This window comes from Coregonus lavaretus (genome assembly GCF_964263955.1).
Source record: "Coregonus lavaretus genome assembly, chromosome: 12".
NCBI classification, from domain to species: Eukaryota; Metazoa; Chordata; class Actinopteri; order Salmoniformes; family Salmonidae; genus Coregonus; species Coregonus lavaretus.
Window position 1 is genome coordinate 50,981,813 of NC_139999.1, and position 27,666 is coordinate 51,009,478.

General features: G+C 43.5%; 1 protein-coding gene across 1 annotated transcript in view; it reads right to left on the reverse strand.

Annotated features, from left to right (window-relative positions):
- Positions 1-8,220: 8,220 nt before the first annotated feature.
- Positions 8,221-27,666, reverse strand: part of LOC311138270 (copine-9-like) — a gene marked incomplete at both ends in the record, with an annotated part of 142,723 nt that continues 123,277 nt past the window's right edge. The window contains 4 exons of the mRNA XM_084172953.1: positions 8,221-8,486; positions 14,317-14,374; positions 14,746-14,848; positions 25,732-25,859. Coding sequence (XP_084029079.1) covers positions 8,221-8,486; positions 14,317-14,374; positions 14,746-14,848; positions 25,732-25,859 — 555 coding nt within the window. The remainder of the gene's footprint in view (positions 8,487-14,316; positions 14,375-14,745; positions 14,849-25,731; positions 25,860-27,666) is intronic.

The following is a 27,666-nucleotide window of genomic DNA, read 5'->3' on the forward strand; positions in this document are numbered from 1 at the left end:
AGTAATGTCATTAATATATAATGCGTTTGAATGTGTTAATGTAACTAGAAATAGTGTATTTTCTTTCGTATGAAAGTCTCTCAGTATTAGTAATTCACTGTGAGGCACAAATCTTTCTCTAAGATTCACAGATTTCCATGTATGCCTATTCGGAATAAACATAAATAGTTACAGACTACAGTCCAGGCAGACATCCACCATGCACAATAATAATGAATATGATGATTTATTTCAGGGGAGTGAGATGCACTGTCCAGGTCGCTGACCTTTCTTAAAGCATGCATGATTATGTTAATTCCAAGAACAAACATCATCTGCCAACTTTAATACCGAGATAAGTCTTAATAATATATCTTTATTTGATTTCTAAGATAAGCTATATAAAACAAATGGACAAACTTACAAAGATTTTGACCAACACAAACAGACGAGGAATAACATAGATATACATTTACAGAATCATTATAGAAAGAAAATCAGGAGGAAGACAGATCACATAATATTCTGTACATGGACTAAGATATATTTACATTAGGTATACTTGTAAGCAAAAGCTATCACAAAACGCTTGAATGGGCAAAGGGGATTGTAAGCGGCATATAGTTTATGTCTGTCAAGCCTAGTTCAACGAGAAGGTGAAACTTATACTGTACACAGAACACAGCCAGACATTCATGCTTTATGCAAAAATATTCAACAGGTGATGTGAATTGAAGTTTGGTACTTTATAACACTGCTACACGCATGCACTATGTTTAAACGTTGTGTCTACTAGAATTCTATCTACTACTCAAATACTCCATTATCTTTTTCAGTTTTTATATTGGCAGTTCCTGTATACTATGCAGTGTACAACAAAGAACATTTACGGAATTCAATACACAATCCGATCTCATACAAAACCAATCCAACATAGAACACTCGTCAAATATTTAGGAATGTTTTAGTCAATTTAAAATGTGAATAACGGTTATTCTCGACGACCACAACCATCAGAAATGTGTTGACTAATCAGGTTAGCGTGCAAAATAATGGAATTATGACTTGCATTGAATCATATAAAAATATAATCCTGCCTAACACACACTTGTGGGATTATGACAGAAATAAGGCCACATATCCAAGTCATAAGACAACCCTTCATACTACTGTCCATCTTATGATAAAGCTCCTGTTGACTTACTGTTACAATGCCCCAAATGCTTGATCATTTCACAAAAGTTTGGTGACAAATGTTTCCCTAATGCTTTATCTCTTCCCAGGGTATCTAAGGGCCACTCCCAAATTTCCCAATACGGTTTATCTCCAAGCATTCTCCTTAAGTGCTGTAGGAAAAAGGAACGACGACATTTGGCACGACATCAACTAACTGTTGTTGTGCAATTTACTTACAGAGAAATCCAATTGGTTGAAGATAAGCCATGTCTGTTTTTGGCACATTACCAGAAAGCTGTCAGAGGTTAATGGCAATCTTTTTAGTAGTAGTAACCACCACTATGGTGGAGTGAGTGAGTGAAAAGAGAGAAGAAATTGTGTATGCAGTATGAGTGAGAGAAATCAAACGAGTCAGAATAGAGACTTGACTGCGAACAAAATCTGTGTTTGAATGATCCCTTATAGACAGGAATTTCTCAAAGAACAAAGGTATAATAAACAAATAAGAATGCATTACATGCATTGTAAATAAACTTGTGTAGAGCCTATGAGCCCAGCCAAAACAACAATGATCATATAGACCCATATCTCAAAAACCAGAGCTTTGGTGGAAAGAAACCATGCATCAATTTGCAAAGTAAAGCAGCCCATTGCAACTCCTTCGAAACAGGCTTAGTGGCGAGGGACCACACCTTTGAGAACAACTTATACTGAGGCACACTTTCTTTCTCTCCTCTCCTCTTTCTAGCAAAAATGTTCTAAGCACTTAGAGTTTGAAAGACGGAGCAGGTTTTGCCAGCATTGACCAAAAGCTTGGAAAAGTTTACATTTGGAAGGGGGAAATCAAGTAGAAGTTAAACATTTTTTGGACTAGGTACTGTGGTATATTCAGACCAGTGCTTGGGTCAGAAAGAACCTGTGCAGGCATGTCAGTTGGACGTCAGACGATCAGTTGTATGGTGGTAGAAAAATAAATAGGGGTGCTAAAGCTGGGGGTATTTCAAGCTATTTCCATCTCAAGCCAATTTTAATTTTGAAGATGAACGCTTCGCTCTCAACAGGAGTACGCATTGCCAGCCAGCAGGCCTTTAAGTTATTTCAATATTCACACATCCTGTCTCTGAATTTATTTTCTGATCTGAAACATAGAGCTTTCACAGGCCATCATATGAAAGATATATACATTTCAACATGAGGAATATATCAGTAATATATAGAATATATTTTTCATGAAGTAACGTGGCTAAGATATCAAACTACATACAAACAGTGCCTTCGGAAAGTATTCCGACCCCTTGACTTTTTCCACATTTTGTTACGTTACAGCCTTATTCTAAAATTGATTAAATCGTTTTTTCCCCCTCATCAATCTACACACAATACCCCATAATAACAAAGCAAAAACAGGTTTTATAAATTTGAGCAAATTTATAAAATACAATAAAAACCGAAATATCACATTTACATAAGTATTCAGACCCTTTACTCAGTACTTTGTTGAATAACCTTTGGCAGCTATTACAGCATTGAGTCTTCTTGGGTATGACGCTACAAGCTTGGCACACCTGTAGGCTGCTGCCTCTCTAACCTGGTGGTCCCTGCACGCACCACACACCTGGAGTTCCAGGTCTCAGGCAGCCTCTGGAACTGCCGTTCTGCCGCCAACAAGGCTGACTTCATCCCAGCCTATGCTACCCTCCAGTCCCTCGACTTCCTGGCGCTGACGGAAACATGGATTACCACTGAAAACACTGCTACTCCTACTGCTCTCTCCTCGTCTGACCATGTGTTCTCGCATACCCCGAGAGCATCTGGTCAGAGGGGTGGTGGCACAGGAATCCTAATCTCTCCCAAGTGGTCATTCTCAATTTTTCCCCTAACCCATCTGTCTATCTCCTCATTTGAATTCCACGCTGTCACAGTCACTAGCCCATTTAAGCTTAATATCCTTGTCATCTATCGCCCTCCAGGTTCCCTTGGAGAGTTCATCAATGAGCTTGACGCCTTGATAAGTTCCTTTCCTGAGGATGGCTCACCCTTCACAGTTTTGGGGGATTTCAACCTCCCCACGTCTACATTTGACTCATTTCTCTCTGCCTCCTTCTTTCCACTCCTCTCCTCTTTTGACCTCACCCTCTCACCATCCCCCCCCACTCACAAGGCAGGCAATACGCTTGACTTCATCTTTACTAGATGTTGCTCTTCTACTAATCTCACTGCAACTCCCCTCCATGTCTCCGACCACTACTTTGTATCCTTTTCTCTCTCGCTCTCCTCCAACACTACTCACTCTGCCCCTACACAGATGGTAACGCGCCGCCGCAACCTTCGCTCTCTCTCTCCCACTACTCTCTCCTCTTCCATCCTATCATCTCTTCCCTCTGCTCAATCCTTCTCCCTCCAATCTCCTGATTCTGCCTCCTCAACCCTCCTCTCCTCCCTTTCTGCATCCTTTGACTCCCTGTGTCCCCTATCCTCCCGGCCGGCTCGGTCCTCCCCTCCAGCTCTGTGGCTTGATGACTCATTGCGAGCTCACAGAACAGAGCTCCGGGCAGCTGAGCGGAAATGGAAGAAAACTAAACTCCCTGCCGACCTGGCATCTTTTCACTCCCTCCTCTCTACATTTTCTTCATCTGTTTCTGCTGCTAAGGCCACTTTCTACCACTCTAAATTCCAAGCATCTGCCTCTAACCCTAGGAAGCTCTTTGCCACATTCTCCTCACTGCTGAATCCCCCCCCCCCCCTCCTCCCTCTCTGTGGATGACTTTGTCAACCACTTTGAAAAGAAGGTTGACGACATCCGATCCTCGTTTGTTAAGTCTAATGACACTGCTGGTCCTGCTCACACTGCCCTACCCTATGCTTTGACTTCTTTCTCCCCTCTCTCTCCAGATAAAATCTTGCGACTAGTGACTGCAGGCCGCCCAACAACCTGCCCGCTTGACCCCATCCCCTCCTCTCTTCTCCAGACCATCTCCGGTGACCTTCTCCCCTACCTCACCTCGCTGATCAACTCATCCTTGACCGCTGGCCATGTCCCTTCCGTCTTCAAGAGAGCGAGAGTTGCACCCCTTCTCAAAAAACCAACACTCGATCCCACTGATGTCAACAACTACAGACCAGTATCCCTTCTTTCTTTTCTTTCCAAAACTATTGAGCATGCCGTCTTTAGCCAACTCTCTTGCTATCTCTCTCAGAATGACCTTCTTGATCCAAACCAGTCAGGTTTCAGGACTGGTCATTCAACTGAGACTGCTCTTCTCTGTGTCACGGAGGCTCTCCGCACTGCTAAAGCTAACTCTCTCTCCTCTGCTCTTGTCCTTCTAGACCTGTCTGCTGCCTTTGATACAGTGAACCATCAGATCCTCCTCTCCACCCTCTCCGAGCTGGGCATCTCCGGCGCGGCTCACTCCTGGATTGCGTCCTACCTGACCGGTCGCTCCTACCAAGTGGCGTGGCGAGAAGCTGTCTCCGCACCACGTGCTCTCACCACTGGTGTCCCCCAGGGCTCAGTTCTAGGCCCTCTCCTTTTCTCCCTATACACCAAGTCACTTGGCTCTGTCATATCCTCACATGGCCTCTCCTATCATTGCTACGCTGACGATACACAACTAATCTTCTCCTTTCCCCCTTCTGATAACCAGGTGGCGAATCGCATCTCTGCATGTCTGGCCGACATATCAGTATGGATGACGGATCACCACCTCAAGCTGAACCCTGGCAAGACGGAGCTGCTCTTCCTCCCGGGGAAGGACTGCCCGTTCCATGATCTCGCCATCACGGTTGACAACTCCGTTGTGTCCTCCTCCCAGAGTGCGAAGAGCCTTGGCGTGACCCTGGACAACACCCTGTCGTTCTCCGCCAACATCAAGGCGGTGACCCGATCCTGCAGGTTCATGCTCTACAACATTCGGAGAGTACGACCCTGCCTTACACAGGAAGCGGCACAGGTCCTAATCCAGGCACTTGTCATCTCCCGTCTGGATTACTGCAACTCGCTGTTGGCTGGGCTCCCTGCCTGTGCCATTAAACCCCTACAACTCATCCAGAATGCCGCAGCCCGTCTGGTGTTCAACCTTCCCAAGTTCTCTCACGTCACCCCCCTCCTCCGCACACTCCACTGGCTTCCAGTTGAAGCTCGCATCCGTTACAAGACCATGGTGCTTGCCTATGGAGCAGTGAGGGGAACGGCACCTCCGTACCTTCAGGCTCTGATCAGTCCCTACACCCAGGCGAGGGCATTGCGTTCATCCACCTCTGGCCTGCTGGCTCCCCTTCCTCTGCGGAAGCATAGTTCCCGCTCAGCCCAGTCAAAGCTGTTCGCTGCTCTGGCACCCCAATGGTGGAACAAGCTCCCTCACGACGCCAGGACAGCGGAGTCACTCACCACCTTCCGGAGACATTTGAAACCCCACCTCTTTAAGGAACACCTGGGATAGGATAAAGTAATCCTTCTACCCCCCCCCCAAAAAAAAAAAAAGTATAATTGTAAAGTGGTTATCCCACTGGCTATAGGGTGAATGCACCAATTTGTAGTCGCTCTGGATAAGAGCGTCTGCTAAATGACGTAAATGTGCCCTTGAGCAAGGCACTTAACCCTAATTGCTCCTGTAAGTCGCTCTGGATAAGAGCGTCTGCTAAATGACTAAAATGTAAATGTAAATGTATTTGGGGATATGAACCAGGTGTGTGTAATTGACAAGACAAGACAAATGTAATGATGAGATATGGAGTGGTAGTGGCTAGTAGGCCGGTGACGACGAACGCCGAAGACTGCCCGAACAAGGAGGGGAGGCAGCTTCGGAGGAAGTCGTGACACTCATGGCTTGGTTTTTGCTCTGACATGCACTGTCAACTGTGGGACCTTATATAGACAGGTGTGTGCCTTTCCAAATAATGTCCAATCAATTGAATTTACCACAGGTGGACTCCAATCAAGTTGTAGAAACATCTCAAGGATGATCAATGGAAACAGGATGCACCTGAGCTCAATTTCGAGTCTCATAGCAAACGGTCTGAAAACATATGTAAATAAGGCATTTTTTATTTATTTGTAATACATTTCCAAAAAGTTATAAAAACCTGTTTTCGCTTTGTCATTATGGGGTATTGTGTGTAGATTGCTGAAAAATCAATTTTAGAATAAGGCTGTAACATAACAAAATGTGGAAAAAGTCAAGGGGTCTGAATACTTTCTGAAGGCACTGTAGTGAGGACTGGAATAAAACAATATATTCACTATACAATCGCCCCCTGGGCAAGAGGAACCAGTCCTTGAACAAGGACATGATGTACAGATATATGAACACAATGGGCATTTCTCAATATGCATACTACCGTGCGCCACACTCTCATGCTCCGAGTGCATTCTCTGACCACGTTCTCTTGAGTACGTTTTTTTGAGGACGAGAGTGTGGAGAACGCATAAAACAATACATTTGAGAAGCACTCCCCCTACTGTATTTCCTCACGCTTCACCTCCCCATTCACTGAACCTTCTTACAGCCAGGACAATGGCAACAATGGACGAAACAAGATATACACAAAGCAAACGTTTTACTTCGTAATTATCAGCTAGATATGTGAATCGTAATAATCTAGCTAGCCAGCTAGTTAAACAAGCAAAAATGACCTAAAACTAATGTTATGCAAGGTAGATGTACATTTGTTGTGGGTAGCTACCAATTCTTCATGGCTAGCTAGCTAGCCAATAAGCCCTATTGACTTACTATGGACTTACCCATTCACTGAACCGCCTTCCAGCCAGGACAACAATGGCAATAGACGAAACAGGATATACACAAAGCAACCATTTTACTTCATAACTGTCAGCTAGCTATATGTGAATATATATATGTGAATCATAATAATGTAGCTAAACAGATAGTTTAACATGCAAAAATGACCTAAAACTAATATTATGCCATATAGATTCTTCGTGGGTTGCTAGCTAACCATTCTTCGTGGTTATCTGGCTAGCTAACAGCACTAGTTGCTAGCCAGTTTGCCCTATTGACTTATTATAGGCTTATTATGGGCTTTAGCTCAAATAATGCAGGCATTGATTTCAATAAATTTTGCGTAATTTTTTACGTGGTTGCTTCATATTCCTTTGCATACTTTCCATTGAAGCTCGCATCGATGCATGCTTCAAAGTAAATACAAATGGAGTACGCATTCAAGTAGTGCCCTCCGTGCTCCGTTTTGCATACTTTGATTTACTCATACTCCGACCCTCCCGTGCTCCAATTTGTGTGCTCGGACCACGGTAGAATGCATTTTGAGAAACACCCAATGACTCCAGATGCCGAGGCTGAGACCTCAACCGTCCAGAGACGCCATCTTGTTTCTGTCTCCCTTGTTTTGCGAAACTCACCCAAAAGCTTTCAGAAATGCCCTGAGAAGAAACCATACATGAATAGACTTCCTGTGCCTTTCACTTGTTTTGGATATTAACCGGCTGTCCCACTTTCTTCAGTGTTTGTACAGTGTCATTATACACATGGAAAATATACATTGGCCAGAAAGTGGACAAAGTAAAGTACTGCCATTGCAACCCAAGTGGCCAATTTGTTTCTGTTTCTGTTTCGGACCACAAAAAGATGTGGGAATGAAACACTCATTGCATGCGGGGCTAGTGAGGCATAGGAAAACATGTGAACATTGATTGCTCTTTCTGTCCATTGAAAAGCCCACAAACTCTAGCTCTTTCCAAAGTTCAACCGTGACCACTCCCTGACCCCTGCATAAAAAAATAAGCTAAGGGGTCAGTGAGGGGTTGTTGACAGCAGAAGCAGTTCCAACAGTTCTTGCTTCAAAGGTCACGCTGCATTTGACCCCTGTTGAGCTGTACAGTTGTTACATCACAGCAGGGCGATGTGTTCACCAGGCAGGACATCGCTACGGTAGTATGTGGGTGTGTGTGTGTGTGTGTGTGTGTGCGTGCATGTGCACCCCAATGGCTTCAGTGTGTGTTTCTTCAGGTATTCACTGCAACTGAAAATGGTCCAAACCATGGCCCTAAACCCAAGAACCCCAGACCTCACCCCCACACAAACCCCTCTCTCAGATGTGCAGGTTGTGGAGTCCTAGCGGGGTGGTAGTGGTGGTGGAGGAGGCGGACCGGGGCTCGATGTCCCTCGTCTTCATGAAACCGAGCAGCTGCTCAGGGATTTCTGCCAACACGTCCTTGGCCAGCCGTGCCATGCTCAGCACCTGGTTGCCCTGGCGGTCTATGTAGTCCCGGAAAGGCACAAACTGGACTATGTCTCGCTCGGCATTGCGCCCCTTAGAGGACACTCTGACCTCGTCACCGTCCAGTTCCTCCATCGCTACGGAGCAGAAACAGACAGAGGCAGAGGTAGCGATATGCGGTAGAGGCAGGGAAAGAGAGGGAGTCATAGACAGAGACAGAGAGCGTAAAAGACAGAGTGTCAGAGACAGAGAGTCAGAGTCAGGGACAGACACAGAGACAGAGATGATGGCACATACATCCATTGTTAGACATAATGTTATATGTGTTATTAATGTGTGTATATATGGCACCCTATCAGTGGAGGCTGCTGAGGGGAGAACGGCTCATAATAATGGCCGGAACGGAGCAAATTGAATGGCATCAAACACCTGGAAACCATGTGTTTGATGTATTTGTTACCATTCCGCTGATTCCGCTCCAGTCATTACCACGAGTCCATTCTCCCCAATTAAGGTGCCACTAACCTAGGTGCCACTAACCTCCTGTACACATTATGTCACTTTGTTTGCCAAAAGTGCAACTAATAAAATAATAGTCGGACAAAGACATAATTCTTTACATAAAACCCCCAGTGCAAACATATTTTAAAAACATATTCCTGAAACTTCCTTCTTACATTATTAGGACTGATTTTAATATAACCAACGGAATCCTGGAGTAGAGAGGAGCTGGGAGGCAGATGCCTGGCCATCCCTGTGGGACTATACATTGGGGTTCACACTGAAGTCTTTGAGAGCCTCAGCCATGGGCAGCATCCCAAAACTCCTCAATACCCACCCTCCCTCATCCCCTCTCCTCCAGGACCAGTGATCTGAAAAGCACTGGATAAGTGAAGGCAATGGGCTGGAGACCTATCCAGTGCTTTCACCTATCAGTGGTCATGAAGGAAAGGAAGCCACTTATACCTATTGGGACGTGGTCATGCAGCATGTTTGGAAAGGACCACTGAATGGAGACTGGGGATTTTATACATGGCTTTACGGATCTAAAAGATGGCTGTAGGGTATAGCAGTGCAGAGAGGAGGAGAGAAAGACGGGAGAGAGAGAGGAAGAGAGAGGGGGTGAAGGGACAGCAGGAGGCAGGGAAGTGGGGCTGGTGTCTTGGGTAAACCCAGGCATGTGGGGGGCATCCCCTGAGTCACTTTGACTTATACAAAGCCTTCTGCTCCCTTGAATGTCACATACATGCACACATACACACGCACACCGCCTTCTGTTTGCCGTGAATGTTACACACATGACACACGTGGGAGTGTGTGTACACACAGGCACAGGAGTGCTTAGTACACACTGATGATGCACATACGTTCACTCCACACACATATGCACACAAACACCCACAGGCACACAGGTGCATCCAAACAGATGCCCACATGCAGACTTCATGGGAACACGTGGGGAATTTTGGAGAGAGGAACATGGCATGATGGAAATATTTGAAGAAGGGAAAGATAAGAGAGGAAAGGAGGTTAATAGCAGAGGAGAGAAGATGGTGCTTTGTGCTTTAGGGTTGCACTCAAGTGTGTGTGTGTGAGAGAGAGACGGTCTGTTTGCACAGGCTCCCTGTGGAGAGAAAGAGCTCCCAGTTTCCCTCTGACTGAGCAAGAGGAGGATAAGAGAGCTCAGATGAGTCAAATACCCCTCCTCCTATAGTCTCTCTCTCTCTCTCTCTCTCTCTCTAAAAAAATACACACACTAGAAACTCACACATAGGCAGGCACGCGCATGCACCCCCCCCTACAGCAGCCACCCCTGACCCCTCGCACAGCCCTGTGTAGTGTGTAATAGGTCCCAAAGAGACCCCCTTGTCGTTAGGCATGAATAATTTCCCCTTTTCTGCTTCCCTTCCCCAACTACCGGCATTATCTTTAATTCAAATCACTTTGCCAATTAACTTTTGGAATAGACATAATGCATAATAAGTGTGCTCCAGTGTTTGCACAATTACTTTGGGAGTCTCTCTGCTTTGTTTAGCTGCTCTCTTGTTAGCTGAAGAGCTCAGCTTTCCAGCACAACTCTTTCTCACTATGCCAGGAGGAGTGTACACAGCAGAGGCGGTCAATGCCATTTAAGCTGAGAGAGGACAATTCTTTTTTATGAGCAGGGTCTTATTTCTATTACAGCATATTTGATGACTATCATTCATTTTCCATTCACCCAGCTCAATGTAACATTGATTGGTTTAGGCTACTACATGATACTAAAATGGTCCCTATACCCATCATGAGGTTGCTACAACCTAGCCTATGAATTAAAGTTTACAATGTAGTTGTATAGGTCGAGATACATATTTTCTAAATCAAGGTGTCAGACAGTGACACATTCAATACTGCCTTGCACACTCTTGCCTGCATCTAGCTGATCTAGGGTGTAATCATTAGTCCAACAGTTGCAAACAAGAGTTTCTATTGGACAATTCAGGTATGTTTATCCACGCTTCGTTCCGTTTGCTTCCGTTTAAGAAACGTTTTTCAACAGAATCGACGGAATGAATACACCCCTGATCACACACAAACACAGTTCATTTTCATAACAGCCACATACAAACAGCATGATCACGCAATTCCTTCTCGCATCTACGCGCTCTCCTCCTCTCACCTTTTCCCTTCGCTCAACACATCAGCTGTCTGTGACCAGGTGAAAAAACCTTTCCAAGCCAAACCTTCATATCATAACCACTAACCACTACACACAGCCTACATCATTGTCACCATATTAGCTAGCTAACGTCATAGTCAACATAGCTAATAGAACTAACGCATTAGTAAACCCTCTACAATCATGCAGTACAGTGTACAGTCAGCAAACAGTTTAGCAGTTACACCGGCGGGCCCTGGTGGCAATAAATTAATCAAATCAAAAGCTTACCTTGAATTGGAAGAGTTCCAGTAGCCATAGCCCACTAGCTAACATAGCATCCCTCTCTGTTTGAGCCGGGTGTTTGAGTAGGATAAACTAGCTAGCTGCATTCACTAGCTAAGTAAGTGAAAGTGAAAATGAAAAGAATACTACGAAATATAGCTATCTCTCTCTATCTCTCTTGCTTCTCCTTCATTTTTGAAGAAATGTATTTGTTCAAAACTGTTCAACTATTGTCTTTCTCTCTCTTTGAGTCAACTACTCACCACATTATATGCACTGCAGTGCTAGCTAGTTGTAGCTTATGCTTTCAGTACTAAATTCATTCTCTGATCCTTTTTTTGATTGGGTGGACAAAATGTCAGTTCATGCTGCAAGAGCTCTGATAGTTTGGAGGACATGGAAGTTGTCATAATTCCTGTGTTCTGTAAGTCTATGGAAGGGGGTGAGAACCATGAGTCTCCTAGGTTTTGTATTAAAATCAATGTACCCAGAGGAGGACGGAAACTAGCTGTCCTCTGGCTACACCATGGTGCTACCCTACAGCAGGGTTTCCCAAACCCGGTCCTGGGGCCCCCCCTGCGTGCACGTTTAGTTTTTTGCCCTAGCACTACACAGCTGATTCAAATAACCAACTCATCATCAAGCTTTTAATTGTTTTATTTGAATCAGCTGTGTAGTGCTAAGGCGAAAACATGCACCAAGGGGGGGCCCCAGGACCGAGTTTGGGAAACCCTGCCCTACAGAGTGCTGTTGAGGCTACTGTAGACCTTCATTGCACAACAGTGTGTTTTAATCAATTATTTAGTGACATTAATATATTTAGTATAGTTTATCTAAAAATTATAACTTTGATGTTTCACTATTTCTATGAAATTCACTGAGGAGAATGGTCCTCCCCTTTCTCCTCTGAGGAACCTCCACTGGTATGCAGACACAGGCTTTGTCTCAAATGGCACCTTATTCCCTATTTAGTGTACTACTTTTGAACAGGCCTTTTGACCATAGGGCTCTGGTCAAAAAAAGGGTTCCAAAAGGGTTCTTTGGCTGTCTCTATAGGCAAACCATTTTTGGTTCCAGGTAGAACTATTTTGGGTTCCATGTAGAACCCTTGGGGAAAGGGTTCTACATGGAACCCAAAAGGGTTCTACCTGGAACCAAAAAGGGTTCTCAAAGGGTTCTCCTATGGGGATAGCCTAAGAAGCCTTTTAGATTCTAGATAGCACCTTTTTGTAAATAGGGAATAGAGTGCAATTTGGGACGCATCCACAATTCTGTTCCTTGGTTTTACCGTTGTCTAGTTGTGGCTGATTTACATAGGACCCATTTACTATATAGTGCTCTTTACTATATTGGCCAATATGGGGAATATATAGGGAATAGGGTGCACCAACTGCATTTACATCATTATCCAGTGATTGAAATTAGTATGGTAGGCAGAGAAGGATTTCACTCAAACCAAATTCTCTCCTGCTGCATATTGTACCACAACATAAATGGGACTCAAAGTACACTCTTAGAAAAAATGGGTTCCTCGTTTTTCCCCATAGGAGAACCCTTTTTGGTTCCAGGTGAAAAAGGATCTACTTGGAACATTTAAGTGGTGAAAGAGTTTCACGTAGAACCTTGTATTAGTGAAAAGGTTCCACTTGGGTTCCAACCAAAAATAGTTATTTTCAGAGGGTTCTCCTATTGGGACAATTAAATAACCCTTTATGGTTCTAGGTAGCACCTTCTTTTCTAAGAGTAAGTAACATGATCATGAAGTAAAAAAATGCAAACATCCTTTGCGTGAATGGATTGTTTTGTGCAGAGTTTACCCACACATTGTATTATTATTCAGCTCTGCCATTAACCTTCTGAGCTTAAGCCAGGTGACCCAGGTAACAAAGCCTCAGTGGAAGTCTGATCCATCAGGTGTGTTAATCAGGCACCATACGGGGAAAAAATTGACTGAAACAGGGAGGGACTACATGGGCTTGTCCATTAAGAATAGACGGGTTGGCTGAAAACGTCATGAAAATTACGCGCGTGCATCGATGTGGCCGGAAGCCGCGTTGTTATGATTCTGAACGGTCAGATAGCTAGCAACAATGACAAGAAGCTGCCGTGTGGGGAATCGTAGGTGGCTCGTTTCAGCTAGTTTTATCTTGTTAATGATACCATATCTTGTTTTGAGGTGTTTTGACTTATTTCATGTCAATGTTAATATGGCTCAAATTGGCTAGCTAGCTAACCAACAAATGTAACGATATATTTGAGACAACAAGTGCTGATTGTGCAAATGTATTTATGTTTTCAATAAACATTTGGAGACTAAATATAGTTTACATGTTGTCAACAATCTAAGCCAACCCCGTCTGTTTTGCCCCATAGTTGTGCACACGTCGGTTTTGTTGCTAAACAACCAACCCGTCTATTGCTCATTTCGTGTTCAATTGCAAAACGTTTTCCATTGCCCTACTCAATACGACCCAGGACTCACTTACTCTGAGTTTCCCTCCACTGAGAGACATGACACAGGAGTCACGACCTGTCACCACATGAGACTAATGCTAATGATTCTTTGGGATGGGGGAAGGAATCAACACATTCCTCTTCCTGGAGAGCAACTGATAGTATTAGTTTTACCTCGCCTGATTCACCTTTTGGGCGGTGTTTGCACTTTAGGACCAATGGAATGGTGTCAAATAAGCAAACTAAAACAAACAACACTATTTGGGTGTGCAGGTTTCTGTTCTACCCGTACTCAAGCTGCTCTTCAGGATCAAATCAGGTGTGTTAAAAGAGTAGAACAGAGCCGGAGCAAAAGCCTGTACCGCTCCATACCAGGACATTTGGGTATCCTTGCTGTATATCTAAGGTAGGTGGAGATACATTTGGAAGAAAGGGAGAGCAGGAAGGGGATTCACCAGTTCCTAAAACCTCTGGGAAGGAGATTGCAGTTGTGCGGTCACCTTCCCTGCTGTTCTTTAGTGCACCATGCACTTTAAAAGCCCCCCCCAACCCCCCACCACCCCCCTCACCCCTGCTGGACAGACACTTACCATCAAACTCAGCAGGTCCCACTCCCACTATGATGATAGACATGGGCAGAGCGGCAGCCTGCGGAGAAAACACACACACACATGCACGCACAGGAAATTACATATTTATGACGTCCCATGCCACATTTTGGGACACACACACAAACTTAAGGCCCACCAATGTCAACAACACACATACGAAATTGTAACTATTTTGCACTATGGCCTATTTATTGCCTTACCTCCATAACTTACTACATTCGCACACACTGTATATATATTTTCTGTATATGTAACTCTGTGTTGTTGTTTTTATCGCACTGCTTTGCTTTATCTTGGCCAGGTCGCAGTTGTAAATGAGAACTTGTTCTCAACTGGCTTACCTGGTTAAATAAAGGTGAAAAAACACACACAAAAAAAACACATCACTGAGTTGTGATGAGCACTCACATTGACCACAGCCTCCTTGGTCTGCACCATGTCTGAGATGACTCCGTCTGTGATCATCAACAGCACAAAGTACTGGGATCCGTCAGTCACATCCTCAGCACACCTGCACAGAGCAACACAGCACAGGTTGAAACTAAATCAAATCGCATTTGTCACATGCGCCCTTCCCAAAATAGTAACACAAGAATGGAGCTATGTAGATGGAGTACCAGTAGCAGATCAATGTGCAGAGGTACAAGGTATTTGAGGTAGAAGGCAGGGTAAAGTGACTATGTATCAGGTAGATCATAATAAGAGTGAAATAAAGAACAGAGTAGCAGCAGCAAATGATGAGTGTGCGCGCGTGATGTGTATGTATGTGTGTTTGTGTTGTGTCGGTATGCGTGTGTGTCGTGTGTGTACATATGTTGTGCATGTGAATGTGTGTGGGTTTTGTGTGGGATTGTCAATGGGTGGGTGTTGGTGGGTGTGTTAGAGGACTTCACGGGTCCGACCAAACCCAAATACCCGAGACCTGACCCGGGACCCGAGCGGGTTTGCATCCAAAATGTAAATTTGTCCCCAGGTCCGGGTCGGGTCCTGTTTGATTGCCATCAGGTCTTTGGTCTATGTAACTACAGCTGATATAGCTGAGTGAACCTGAATAGACCCAACCACAGCTCTGCATAGTCTATAGCATATTTATGACCTGGCCTCCACAATCACTCGACCTCAACCCAATTGAGATGGTTTGGGATAAGTTGGACCGCAGAGTGAAGGAAAAGCAGCCAACAAGTGCTCAGCATATTTGGGAACTCCTTCAAGACTGTTGGAAAAGCATTCCAGGTGAAGCTGGTTGAGAGAATGCCAAGAGTGTGCAAAGCTGTCATCAAGGCAAAGGCTGGCTACTTTGAAGAATCGAAAATTTGTTTAACACTTTTTTGGTTACTACATGATTCCATATGTGTTATTTCATAGTTTTGATGTCTTCACTATTATTCTACAATGTAGAAAATAGTAAAAAAAATTAAGAAGAAACCTTGAATGAGTAGGTGTGACCAAACTTTTGACTGGTACTGTATATATATATTCTGGACTCTGACATTGCTCGTTCTGATATTTCTTAATTTCTTTCTTTTTACATTTGTATTATGTGGGTATTGTTTTGTATTGTATTATTACACTGTTGGAGATAGAAACCCAAGCACTTCGCTGCAATCTGCAAATCTGTGTATGCAACCAATAAACTTTGATTTCATTTGATTAAAGACCTATCCTTTAACCAGAAGAGCAACTTGGCAATACACATTTCAATTTAAGTTTATTTACCGGAGTGCTGTCCTATTTTTGTTCTTTGAAGAGCAACTTGGCTCATAAACATATCTATTTTTTCACTCGGGTCCAATCGTTAGGGTATGGGTCGGGTCTAGGTCGGGTTGTCCTTGGGTCCATTCCAGTTCGGGTCTGATTGTTCTCGGGTCAGAGTCCCCATTAAATAAATATATATCAGGTTCATTCGGGTCCGGGTCCAACTTTTTGGACCGGAGAAGACATCTAGTGAGTGTGCGTATGTGCGTGAGGGAGACTTTCTTCTGTCTTCTGGTTTTCTGTAGTAATATAGCATACACTGGGCTCCCGAGTGGCCCGGTGGTCTAAGGCACTGCATCTCAGTGCTTGAGGCATCACTACAGACCCTCTGGTTCGATTCCAGGCTGTATCACAACCGGCCGTGATTAGGAGTCCCATAGGGCGGCGCACAATTGGCCCAGCGTCATCCGGGTTTGGCCTGTGTAGGCCGTCATTGTAAATAATAATTTGTTCTTAACTGACTTGCCTAGTTAAATAAAGGTAAAATAAAATATAAAATAAACACTTACAACTATTTGAATACCATTACACTAAACTGTGCTCGATTGGCAGACGTAAAATTCCCAGGAAGTCCATTATTACCACTACACTACTGACTATTCTGTTGACTGATGACATAGACGTGTGTTGCATTGTCTAGACTGTTGTCATAAAAGTGTTGCGTTTTTAGACTGTTGACATAGAAGTTGTAGCTGTGGTGTTTGTGTCTGAGCCGGTAGGCTCATGGTAGCTAATGGTAAGACTCCGCGGGGTGGACGAAGACCCGCTGGCTCACTGTCTGATTGGCTCACTCTCACCGTCTGGCCGGAGGGGAAGAGGGAAAGGGTGAATCTCTCTCTCTCACTCACTCTCACTCTCACTCTCACACACACACACACACACACACACACACACACACACACAGACTAAAGCATATATAAACATTTTAAGTGAAATAAAGGAAAACATTGGGGAATGGTTGAATCAGCTGACATGCATAAGGAGAAAGCTGGTGGGCATTTCACTACAATACATGTAGCCCCATTTCGGGAACCAGTGGATGGGTGTTGTTTGAGAACCAAAATATTTCCCCTCGGCTCTTATTTCTAACTAAACTCAAGGTGTGATGTGGTAGTTATTATTATAGTCTCTGCTGTTGTGATGGGTTATATTAAGCAAAGGAGCACAGAAAGTGGCTTGATTCACCCCCACACCTCACATGTGGACACATCCACATGACTGGAGGCCTCGGCTTTACCGCCAACCTTCCTCCTCCTCCTCCTCCACCTCCTCACCATCTCTGTCCCACAAGCAGCCGCACAAGCCAACCGGCTCAGAGCCGGAATGAGAGAGGAGGAGGAGAAAAGGAGAGGAGGATGACGAAGCATAATGAGTGGAATGGAGAGAGAAAGAGTGAGAGAGAGGAAGGTGGAGAGGACAGAGAGAAACAGAGACAGAAAGAAAGGAAGTGAGAAAGAGAGTAGGGTGAGTGTTAATAAGAGAGGAGGGAGAGAGACACAGACACAGAGAGACAGAGAGACACAGAGAGAGAGATACAGAGAGAGAGAGAGAGAGACAGAGAGAGACAGACAGACAGAGAGATACAGAGAGAGAGAGAGAGAGAGAGAGACAGACAGACAGAGAGGGAGAGAGAGAGAGACAGAGAGGGAGAGATAGAGAGACAGACAGAGAGAGAAAGAGAGAGAGAGACAGAGAGACAGACAGAGAGAGAAAGAGAGAGAGAGACAGAGAGACAGACAGAGAGAGAGAGAGACAGAGAGAGAGAGAGAGAGAGAGAGAAATGAGAGAAAGCAGCATAAGGGCTAAAGGACAAAAATGAGAGATAATAGCAGATGATAGAGACTATAATAAAGGAGTAAGAGAAGAAAGAGATACAGAGACAATACGTGAGCAGAGACAATACGTGAAAGAGAGAAATAATTGATGAGAAAGAGAATATTATTCATCTCATTCTCTCGAACAGGTGCTAATCATCAGCTACATCATCATCATCATTATTTAGTTATGCAAGAGAGATGCCGCATTCACTAGAAAGGATATTGCCATACTTATGTATACTGAGTATACCAAACATTAGGAACACCATCCTAATATTGAGTTGCACCTAGGGCTGTGGCGGTCACAAAATTTCATCAGCCGGTGATTGTCAAGCAAATAACTGTCGGTCTCACGGTAATTGACCGTTAATGAACATAAACAAATTTAGCATCTCCTGGCTTCCACACATAGCCTACAAGCCACTGACGCAGACCTTTGGAACATCTACATTTTAAAAAGTCTAATAAATCCATGTAGCCTACACCTTCACAATAAATCCATTATTTATTTTAGACAGGTCTAAAGAAGCATGATATGAAGAAAATGTAGTCTATTTCAGAAGAACAGAATAGCATACTCTGAGTTGTCCTTATGTTAGGTCCTGATCTGGCTATGCCAAATGGCTGTGGGCTACACTAGTTCATTTAGCAGACAAGATTTTCTTAGAATTCCGTGGCATTATTTTATAGTATGAAGAATACAATTGAACAAAGCTGAATAAAATAGAAAGGATATTTTCTCCAAAAGATTTGAGGGAGTGCTCACATGAGGCTATTCTGTGTTGAGCGGTTAACAAAAAAAACAGGTACTCCTATATGCTTAATTTAGAGTTATTAATGTAACTTTAGTTGTTCTACAAACGTTGGGCTATGTGTTTTGATTTTTAATACATTGTAAGGCTGCATAATGCGACAAAAGTTGCTTGAAAGGCATGAGCTCTGCTTTGTTTTTTGTGCAGGCTGTACACACTACATCAGTCACTCATTCACAATTTGACAAGCACATGATAATGCCTTGAATTTCATGGCGGCATCCCCTTTGTGTGGCCGTAATGCACCCTAAAAAATGTTATGCCTTTTGCGGCCAGTGGCCGTTGTGCCCTTCTCGCTGAGTGCTGCGCGCTCCATCACATGATCTGTTTTTTCTCACAGGCTACAAGTGAAGACAGACATATTGGGGATGCAACTGCGCGCGTCCTTATCCAATTCCGAGGTGCATATTGAAGATATTGGAAGAACTGTCCACATTTACTTTTCATCAGCCAACAAGATGAGTAGGACTAACGAACAGCAAAAGCCCTAGCCTATGTCAATCTACTATCCCCCATAGTACAAATCCCAAATGAATACAACCACTAGCATCAAAAAACATTTTTTATGCAATGTGGCTGACGCAACAGATCAGAACGTTTAGCTTAAAATGTTGATAAACTATTAGGCTATTTCTTCACATTATAAGTGCAGCAATGCACACGTGGTAGTAGGCTATAAGCGCAAATGTTCCATTAGCGGAAAACACCATTATCAAAAGTGACCGCAAATGCAAATTATGCATGTAATGCTTTTATTATAAAGGTGCATTTTTATGGTGAAAATTATCTTCCCCAAACTTGAAACTCACGCGCTGCGTATGTATGCCAATAAAGCTCTACACCCCTTGTAAAGCGTATTAATGTGCTTAATTTTAAGAAGTTATTTGGTCACTTTAGTTGGGATACAAACCTTATTAAAACATATAGGCCTATGGGCTAGGCTACATGAGGTGTGTGACTATGATTCGAAATAGTCACATAAAAAAGGCATTGTTTCTTATGCTGGGCATCATTCACAAGTGATAATATATAATTCACAAGTGATAGGCTAATATTGTCACCCATCAGACTATTCTTGATTTAATGTTGTCTTTACATATACTAAATAATATATGTATGACATTTGTTTTGATTTAGAATGGACCATTATCATGCACCTGTATCAAAACAGGGGCAGCAGGAAAAAATACATGTCATCTATGCACTTAAATAGCGAATGGAGGACGCTTTTCCCCGTGGTTTATTTCCATGCCAGCCAGGTAGGCTATACTCCTGTTGTAAATATAAGCAATGTGCTTAATATTAGGAAAGTGGAGAAATAAATATAGTAGGCCTAGCCTATAGAAAGCTAATGGGATCCTCCTCTTTTTATTACCTGCCATCACTCTGTTTTCTCCCGCAACTGCATAGCCTATAGAAATGTTGCGCAACATGAGCTCATGGGCTCTCATGAAGTGTTTGATTAGATTTTCGAATACATTTGCATTGATGTCAGAATGATTAGAGGGACAATAGAGTGCCAGGCAGTTAGCAAGTTTGGTAGGCTACTAATGACCAGCAGTAGCATCAGAGCGTGGAGAAGCGTAATTACCGTGACTAAACGGTCATGTGGAATTTGACTGCCTTCATGACTCGTTACCGCCGGGGTGGCGGTAATACGGTCACCGCAACAGCCCTCGTTGCACCCCCACCCCGGAACACACTTCTATGTTAACAGTCTAGACAACGCAACACTTCTATGTCAACAGTCTAGACAACGCAACACTTCTATGTCAACAGTCTAGACAACGCAACACTTCTATGACAACAGTCTAGACAACGCAACACTTCTATGACAACAGTCTAGACCACGCAACATTTTTATGACATGTGACATCAATAAGGGATCATAGCTTTCACCTGGATTCACCTGGTCAGTCTATGTCATGGAAAGAGCAGGTGTTCTTAATGTTTTGTATACTCAGTGTATTATGAGACAGCAAAAAATAAAGAGGAAGTACATAACAGGGCCATTAGAAAATGTGTTTCCTAAAATACATACAAAAAAGGTGTTGCCTCATAAAATATTTGATTCAGTTTGGGAAATAGTGTATTTTTACTAAGGTGGGAGGTATGAGACTGTAGTTTGGTGGAAATCCCCATCGACTGAGGATGAGTGGTCACCATTATGTAGTTGAATGAAAATGATGTTTAATAATAATAAACTGCATTCATCAATCTGACTCCATTATTACAGTATGTGAATAAATGCAGGCCCCTGTGCGTCTTTGGAGGATCTAGTCTAGTCAAGATAGAGCCTTACATCACCTCTGAGTATGAATATAATGAACATGTCTAAATTGCAGCGTTATGCAATTATTAAGAAGCTAGTTACAAATAGCTCATCCTGGTGACCAATGTTCTAGCATTAATTTATTGAGTCAAGTACCATGCATGTCAAGGTGGAACGCAAGCATATACTATGTGTAGTATATAAATACTATTTACCAATAGACCTACTAAATTATGAACGAATAGTCAATCAAATAATTTATCTGTAAAACAAGAAATGGATTTACTCAATTGAACTGATAGGATTTATTAGTCATGAAAGAATTAACACAAACAATTAGTGTACATGAAATACATGATACATTACAGAATAACTCACAGTAAAATACAACGTGGTTACACGCGTCTTCAGTTCAGAATAATCTCTAAGAGAAAAACGATGTGTGTCGGATACACACAGGAGCTTGGAAGCAAGTTCTTAAAGTATCAGCGAATTCACTGCCCTTTTAGCCAAATTCAAGCAGAAAGCACCGCCAACCTGAATAAAAATTTGTTTGCACTTTGCTAGTTAACACAAAAGGCAGGAACAACACACCCAGATTCTAATCGAATCAACTCAATTTAAATTATAGGAGCATACCCCTGTGTCGCTCCCTCTTAGAATTGACCGCCGTCCGACAAACAGTATAACACAGTTTCCTGTCACAATAAATCCATAGCACTTACAAACCAAACATGACAATTTAATTAACAGTAACATTAATTTAGACGATTCAAGTTATCAGTTTTCACACCTCTCCTAGCGTCAGTGACCCCAGGACTTCAGTGGGAACCTCGTCTCCGGAGAAAGACGAGAATAAGGTGTGTTTCTCCTGTGAGATGCAAATATACGGCCATCCATCAAAACAATTTCATAAAACATGATTAAGTCATCACGCTGGGTCTCGGCGCTTGCAAGTCGCTAGTCACGAGTATCACCTTCTCTCATTTTTTCACTAAAAGACCTTGAGCAGGCCATTTAGGGAGAGTCTTTCCTCCTACCTGAAGAATACCAAGATCACAATATCTTCTATTATTCATATTCTATGCTCTACTTATTTCTATGGAATTATCCCGGGACACCTTTACAACACCAGTAAAACACACTCACACAATGGCACATCTACTATTCCTTTCTAATACCACAACTACTGAACCATATAATGAATTATATGTACAGTATATGAACTACATGGCCTTCTCCAGTACTACAGTGTCCTATACATTCAGACAACATTCAGCAACACAACTCCTGCAAGTTGTAATGGTCCCAAGGCCTGTGTGCAGGCCCCAGCTAAGCCAATCATTAAGAGTTTTGCGGTTATGTGGAACCTTTAGAGATGGAAAACAAACATAAATAGAGCACACAGAGGCAGGGAGAGCAGCTATGCTAAGCTGTCTGTCTGTCAGAGAGAGAGAGAGAGAGTGCGATAGAGAGAGAGAGCGCGAGCTCAGGGGAGAACATGTCAGAGTAACTCATGGGGCCTAGGGCAGCCTAAGGGTGGAGTACTGCAGGGGAGAGGAGTGTGTGGTGGCGGGAGGGTAAGAAAGTGTGTGTTTGCATACTGTATGTATTTGCATACAGCATATGTTGCTCTCATATTGCGTCAAGCAAGTCAAAACACGTATGTACACTGAGTATACAAGACATTAAGAACACCAGCTCTTTCCATGACATACACTGACCAGGTGAATCCAGGTGAAAGCTATGATCCCTTATTGATGTCACTCGTTAAATCCACTTAAAATCAGTGTAGATGAAGGGAAGGAGACAGGTTAAAGAGGGTTTTTAAGCCTTGAGACAACTGAGACATGGATTGTGTATGTGTGCCATTCAGAGGGTGAATGGGCAAGACAAAATATTTAAGTGCCTTTGAACGGGGTATGGTAGTAGGTACCAGGCCCACCAGTTTATGTCAAAAACTGCAACGCTGCTGGGTTTTTCACGCTCAACAGTTTCCTGTGTGTATCAAGAATGGTCCACCACCCAAAGGACATCCAGCCAACTTTACACAACTGTGGGAAGCATTGGAATCAACATGGGCCATCATCCCTGTGGAACGCTTTGACACCTTGTAGAGTCCATGCCCCGAAGAATTGAGGCTGTTCTGAAGGAAAAAGGGGGGATGCAACTCAATAAAAGGAAGATGTTCCGAGTGTTTGGTATACTCAGTGTACGTATGTACCCCATGGCCAAAAGTATGTGGACACCTGCTCGTCGAACATCTCATTCCAAAATCATGGGCATTAATATGGAGTTGGTCCCCCCTTTGCTGCTATAACAGCATGTTCTTCTGGGAAGGCTATTCACTAGATGTTGGAACATTGCTGCGGGGACTTGCTTCAGTTCAGCCACAAGAGCATTAGTGAGGTCGGGCACTGATGTTGGGCGATTAGGCCTGGCTCGCAGTCTGCGTTCAATTCATCCCAAAGGTGTTCAATGGGGTTGAGGTCAGGGCTCTGTGCAGGCCAGTCAAGTTCTTCCACACCGATCTCGACAAACCATTTCTGTATGGACCTTGCTTTGTGCACGGGGGCATTGTCATGCTGAAACAGGAAAGGGCCTTCCCCAAACTGTTGCCACAAAGTTGGAAGCACAGAATCGTCTAGAATGTCATTGTATGCTGTAGTATTAAGATTTCCCTTCACTGGAACTAAGGGGCCTAGCCCGAACCATGAAAAACAGCCCCAGACCATTATTCCTCCTCCACCAAACTTTACAGTTGGCACTATGCATTGGGGCAGGTTGCGTTCTCCTGGCATCCGCCAAACCCAGATTCGTCCGTCGGACTGCCAGATGGTGAAGCGTGATTCATCAATCCAGAGAACGAGTTTCCACTGCTCCAGAGTCCAATGGCGGCAAGCTTTACACCACTCCAGCCGACGCTTGGCATTGTGCATAGTGATCTTAGGCTTGTGTGCGGCTGCTCGGCTATGGAAACCCATTTCATGAAGCTCCCGACGAACAGTTCAGACGTTTTTTACGCGCTACGTGCTTCAGCACTCGGAGTCCGTTCTGTGCGCTTCTGTGGCCTACCACTTCGCGGCTGAGCCGTTGTTGCTCTTAGACATTTCCACTTCACAATAACAGCACTTACAGTTGACCGAGGCAGCTCTAGCAGGGCATACATTTTAAGAATTGACTTGTTGGAAAGGTGGGATCCTATGCCAGTGCAACGTTGAAAGTCACTGAGCTCTTCAGTACGGACCATTCTACTGCCAATGTTTGTCTATGGAGATTGCATGGCTGTGTGCTCAAGTTTATACAGCAACGGGTGTGGCTGAAATAGCCGAATCCACTAATTTGAAGGGGTGTCCAGATACTTCTGTAGTGTATTGCATTTGGATTGCATTATTGCATTTGGAAAGTATTCAGACCCCTTGACCTTTTCCACATTTTGTTACTTTACAGTCTTATTCTAAAATTGATTCAATTGTTTTTATCAATCTACACACAATACCCCATAATGACAAAGCGAAAACAGGTTTTTAGATTTTTTTAAACAAATGTATACACTACTAGTAAAAAGTTTGGACGTACCTACTCATTCAAGGGTTTTTCTTTATTTTTACTATTTTCTACATTGTAGAATAATAGTGAAGACATCAAAACTATTAAATAACTCATATGGAATCATGTAGTAACCAAAAAAGTGTTAAACAAATCAAAATATATTTGAGATTTGAGATTCTTCAAATAGGCACCCTTTGCCTTGATGACAGCTTTGCACACTCTTGGCATTCTCTCAACCAGCTTCATGAGGTATTCACCTGGAATGCTCTAATGTATTTGTCCTCTTGCTCAGTTGTGCACCGGGGCCTCCCACTCCTCTTTCTATTCTGGTTAGAGCCAGTTTGTGCTGTTCTGTGAAGGGAGTAGTACACAGTGTTGTACGAGAGCTTCAGTTTCTTGGCAATTTCTCGCATGGAATAGCCTTCATTTATCAGAACAAGAATAGACTGATGAGTTTCAGAAGAAAGTTATTTGTTTCTGGCCATTTTGAGCCTGTAATCGAACCCACAATTGCTGATGCTCCAGATACTCAACTAGTCTCAAGAAGGCCAGTTTTATTGCTTCTTTAATCAGCACAAAAAATTTTCAGCTGTGCTAACATAATTGCAAAAGGGTTTTCTAATGTTCAATTAGCCTTTTAAAATGATAAACTTGGATTAGCAAACACAACATGGCATTGGAACACAGGACTGATGGTTGCTGATAATGGGCCTCTGTACGCCTATGTACTGTAGATATTCCATAAAAAATCAGCCGTTTCCAGCTACAATAGCCATTTACAACATTAACAATGTCTACACTGTATTTCTGATCAATTTGATGTTATTTTAATGGACAAAAAAAAAGCTTTACTTTCGAAAACAAGGACATGTCTAAGTGACCCCAAACTTTTGAACGGTAGTGTATGTAAATGTCATATTTACGTTTTTGCTTTGTCATTATGGGATATTGTGTGTAGGTTGATGAGGGGAAAAACAATGTAATCAATTTTAGAATAAGCCTGTAACATAACAAAATGTGGAAAAGGGGGGGGGTCTGAATACTTTCCGAATGCACTGTAGCCATGTATGTATGTGTGTGTGTGTGTGTGTGTGTGTGTGTGTGTGCGTGACTACTCTTTCCGTGTGTGTGTGTGCGTGCGTGTTAGTGTGTGTGTGTGTGTGTGTGTGTGCTGTCATTCTCTCACCGTGCCACCTGGTTGATGACAGGAGCGAAGTTGGTGGGCCCGTAGAGCTGAACGGTTCGGAGACTCTGGAAGTAGGCCTCCAACACACCCTCGATACCCACACAGTTTGGGTTCTCACTGTTGGAGTTCTGTGGGAAACCATGGACAAGAGAGAGGGATAGAGAGTGAAGGAGAGAGAGAGAAAGTGTCAGAGACGGGCGTAGGTGTGGTGTGGAATCAAATGCAGGATGCAGATGCAAGTCCAAAATACTTTAATCAAGTCCACAGAATGAACGGCTACAAACAGAGCCGGAGGCACAAGGAAAATAACGCACTCAGCGTAAAAATACAACAAACGCACAACAGTGCGGACTCTCTATAAAAATAGAGCACAAACTGACTGGCAACACCTGCTGACATGGAACAACTACACACAACCACACGACAGAAACAACGAGAACTTAAAGGACACATAATCAAGACAAAATGAGAAACAGGTGTACCAAAACAGACCAAACCAAACGAACACAGAAACAACGAACGGTGGCAGCTAGTACTCCGGGGACGACGACCGCCGAAGCCTGCCCGAACAAGGAGAAGGAGCAGCCTCGGCAGAAACCGTGACAGAAAGAAAGCTCAGGTGCAAGACATAAGAACAAAAATAATCCATCAAACAATATGTCTGTTCCCAAAAGACCAGCAACACAAAAAAAAAGAAAAATCGATTACATTGTGGTTGACAGACTTGTTCTGAGCGCAGTGGTCACACAACCTTTCATTTTGACATACACAGACACTGTTTCAATTGTGGAGGTCCTTGAAACATTGTCTGTCTCCTGTCTGTACATTCAGCATCAAAACTCTTCCGATAAGAACACTCATTGGCTCATTAAAGCCACTTCCTAGATAGCATATGTATATCGGCACTACGTAGTTTAGGGATCGGCCCTCACAGTCAGATCAGGAAAACACATTGGGGATCAGGAAAAAGCATCGTTTTGACATAGGGACAATGTAGTCATGTGAAAACATCAAAAATAATGTTGACAGCTGCATTCCATTCACCAATTGAACCGTTATGACTTGAAAATCGCATTGCACTGCTGCAAGAGGTAACTAGCTGATCGGGCACTACAGGAAATGGAGGGGAGAGCACGCCCCCATCCACATTGATAGTGCTGTAGTGGTGCGGGTCTAGAGCTTCAAGTTCCATGGTGTCCACATCGCTAAGGAATTAACATGGTCCACACACACAGACACAGTTATGAAGAGGGCATGACAGTGCCTCTTCTCTTTCAGGAGGCTTAAGATATTTGGCATTGGCTCTCAGATCCTCAAAAAGTACTACAGCTGCACCATTGAGGATATCTTGACTTACCTGCATTAACCTTGCACTGACTCTATGCACACATTCACACATACTTTCACTGACACCCCAACACACACATACACTTTTTTCAACCAACTCATACATATATACACACACACTACAAAAGTATTTGGACACCCCTTCAAATTTGTGGATTCGGCTATTCTAGCCACACTGGAATCAACGTCAGCACAAGAACTGTTCATCGGGAGCTTCATGAAATGGGTTTCCATGGCCGAGCAGCCTAAGATCACCATGCGCAATGCCAAGCGTTGGCTGGAGTGGTGTAAAGCTCGCCGCCATTGGACTCTGGAGCAGTGGAAACGCATTCTCTGGAGTGATGAATCACGCTTCACCATCTGGCAGTCCGACGGATTAATGCCAGGAGAACGCTACCTGCCACAATGCATAGTGCCAACTGTAAAGTTTGGTGGGAAGAGGAATAAGGGTCTGGGGGCTGTCTTTCATGGTTCGGGCTAGGCCCCTTAGTTTCAGTGACGGGAAATATTAACGCTACAGCATACAATGACAATCTAGATGATTCTGTGCTTCCAATTTTGTGGCAACAGTTTGGGAAAGGCCTTTTC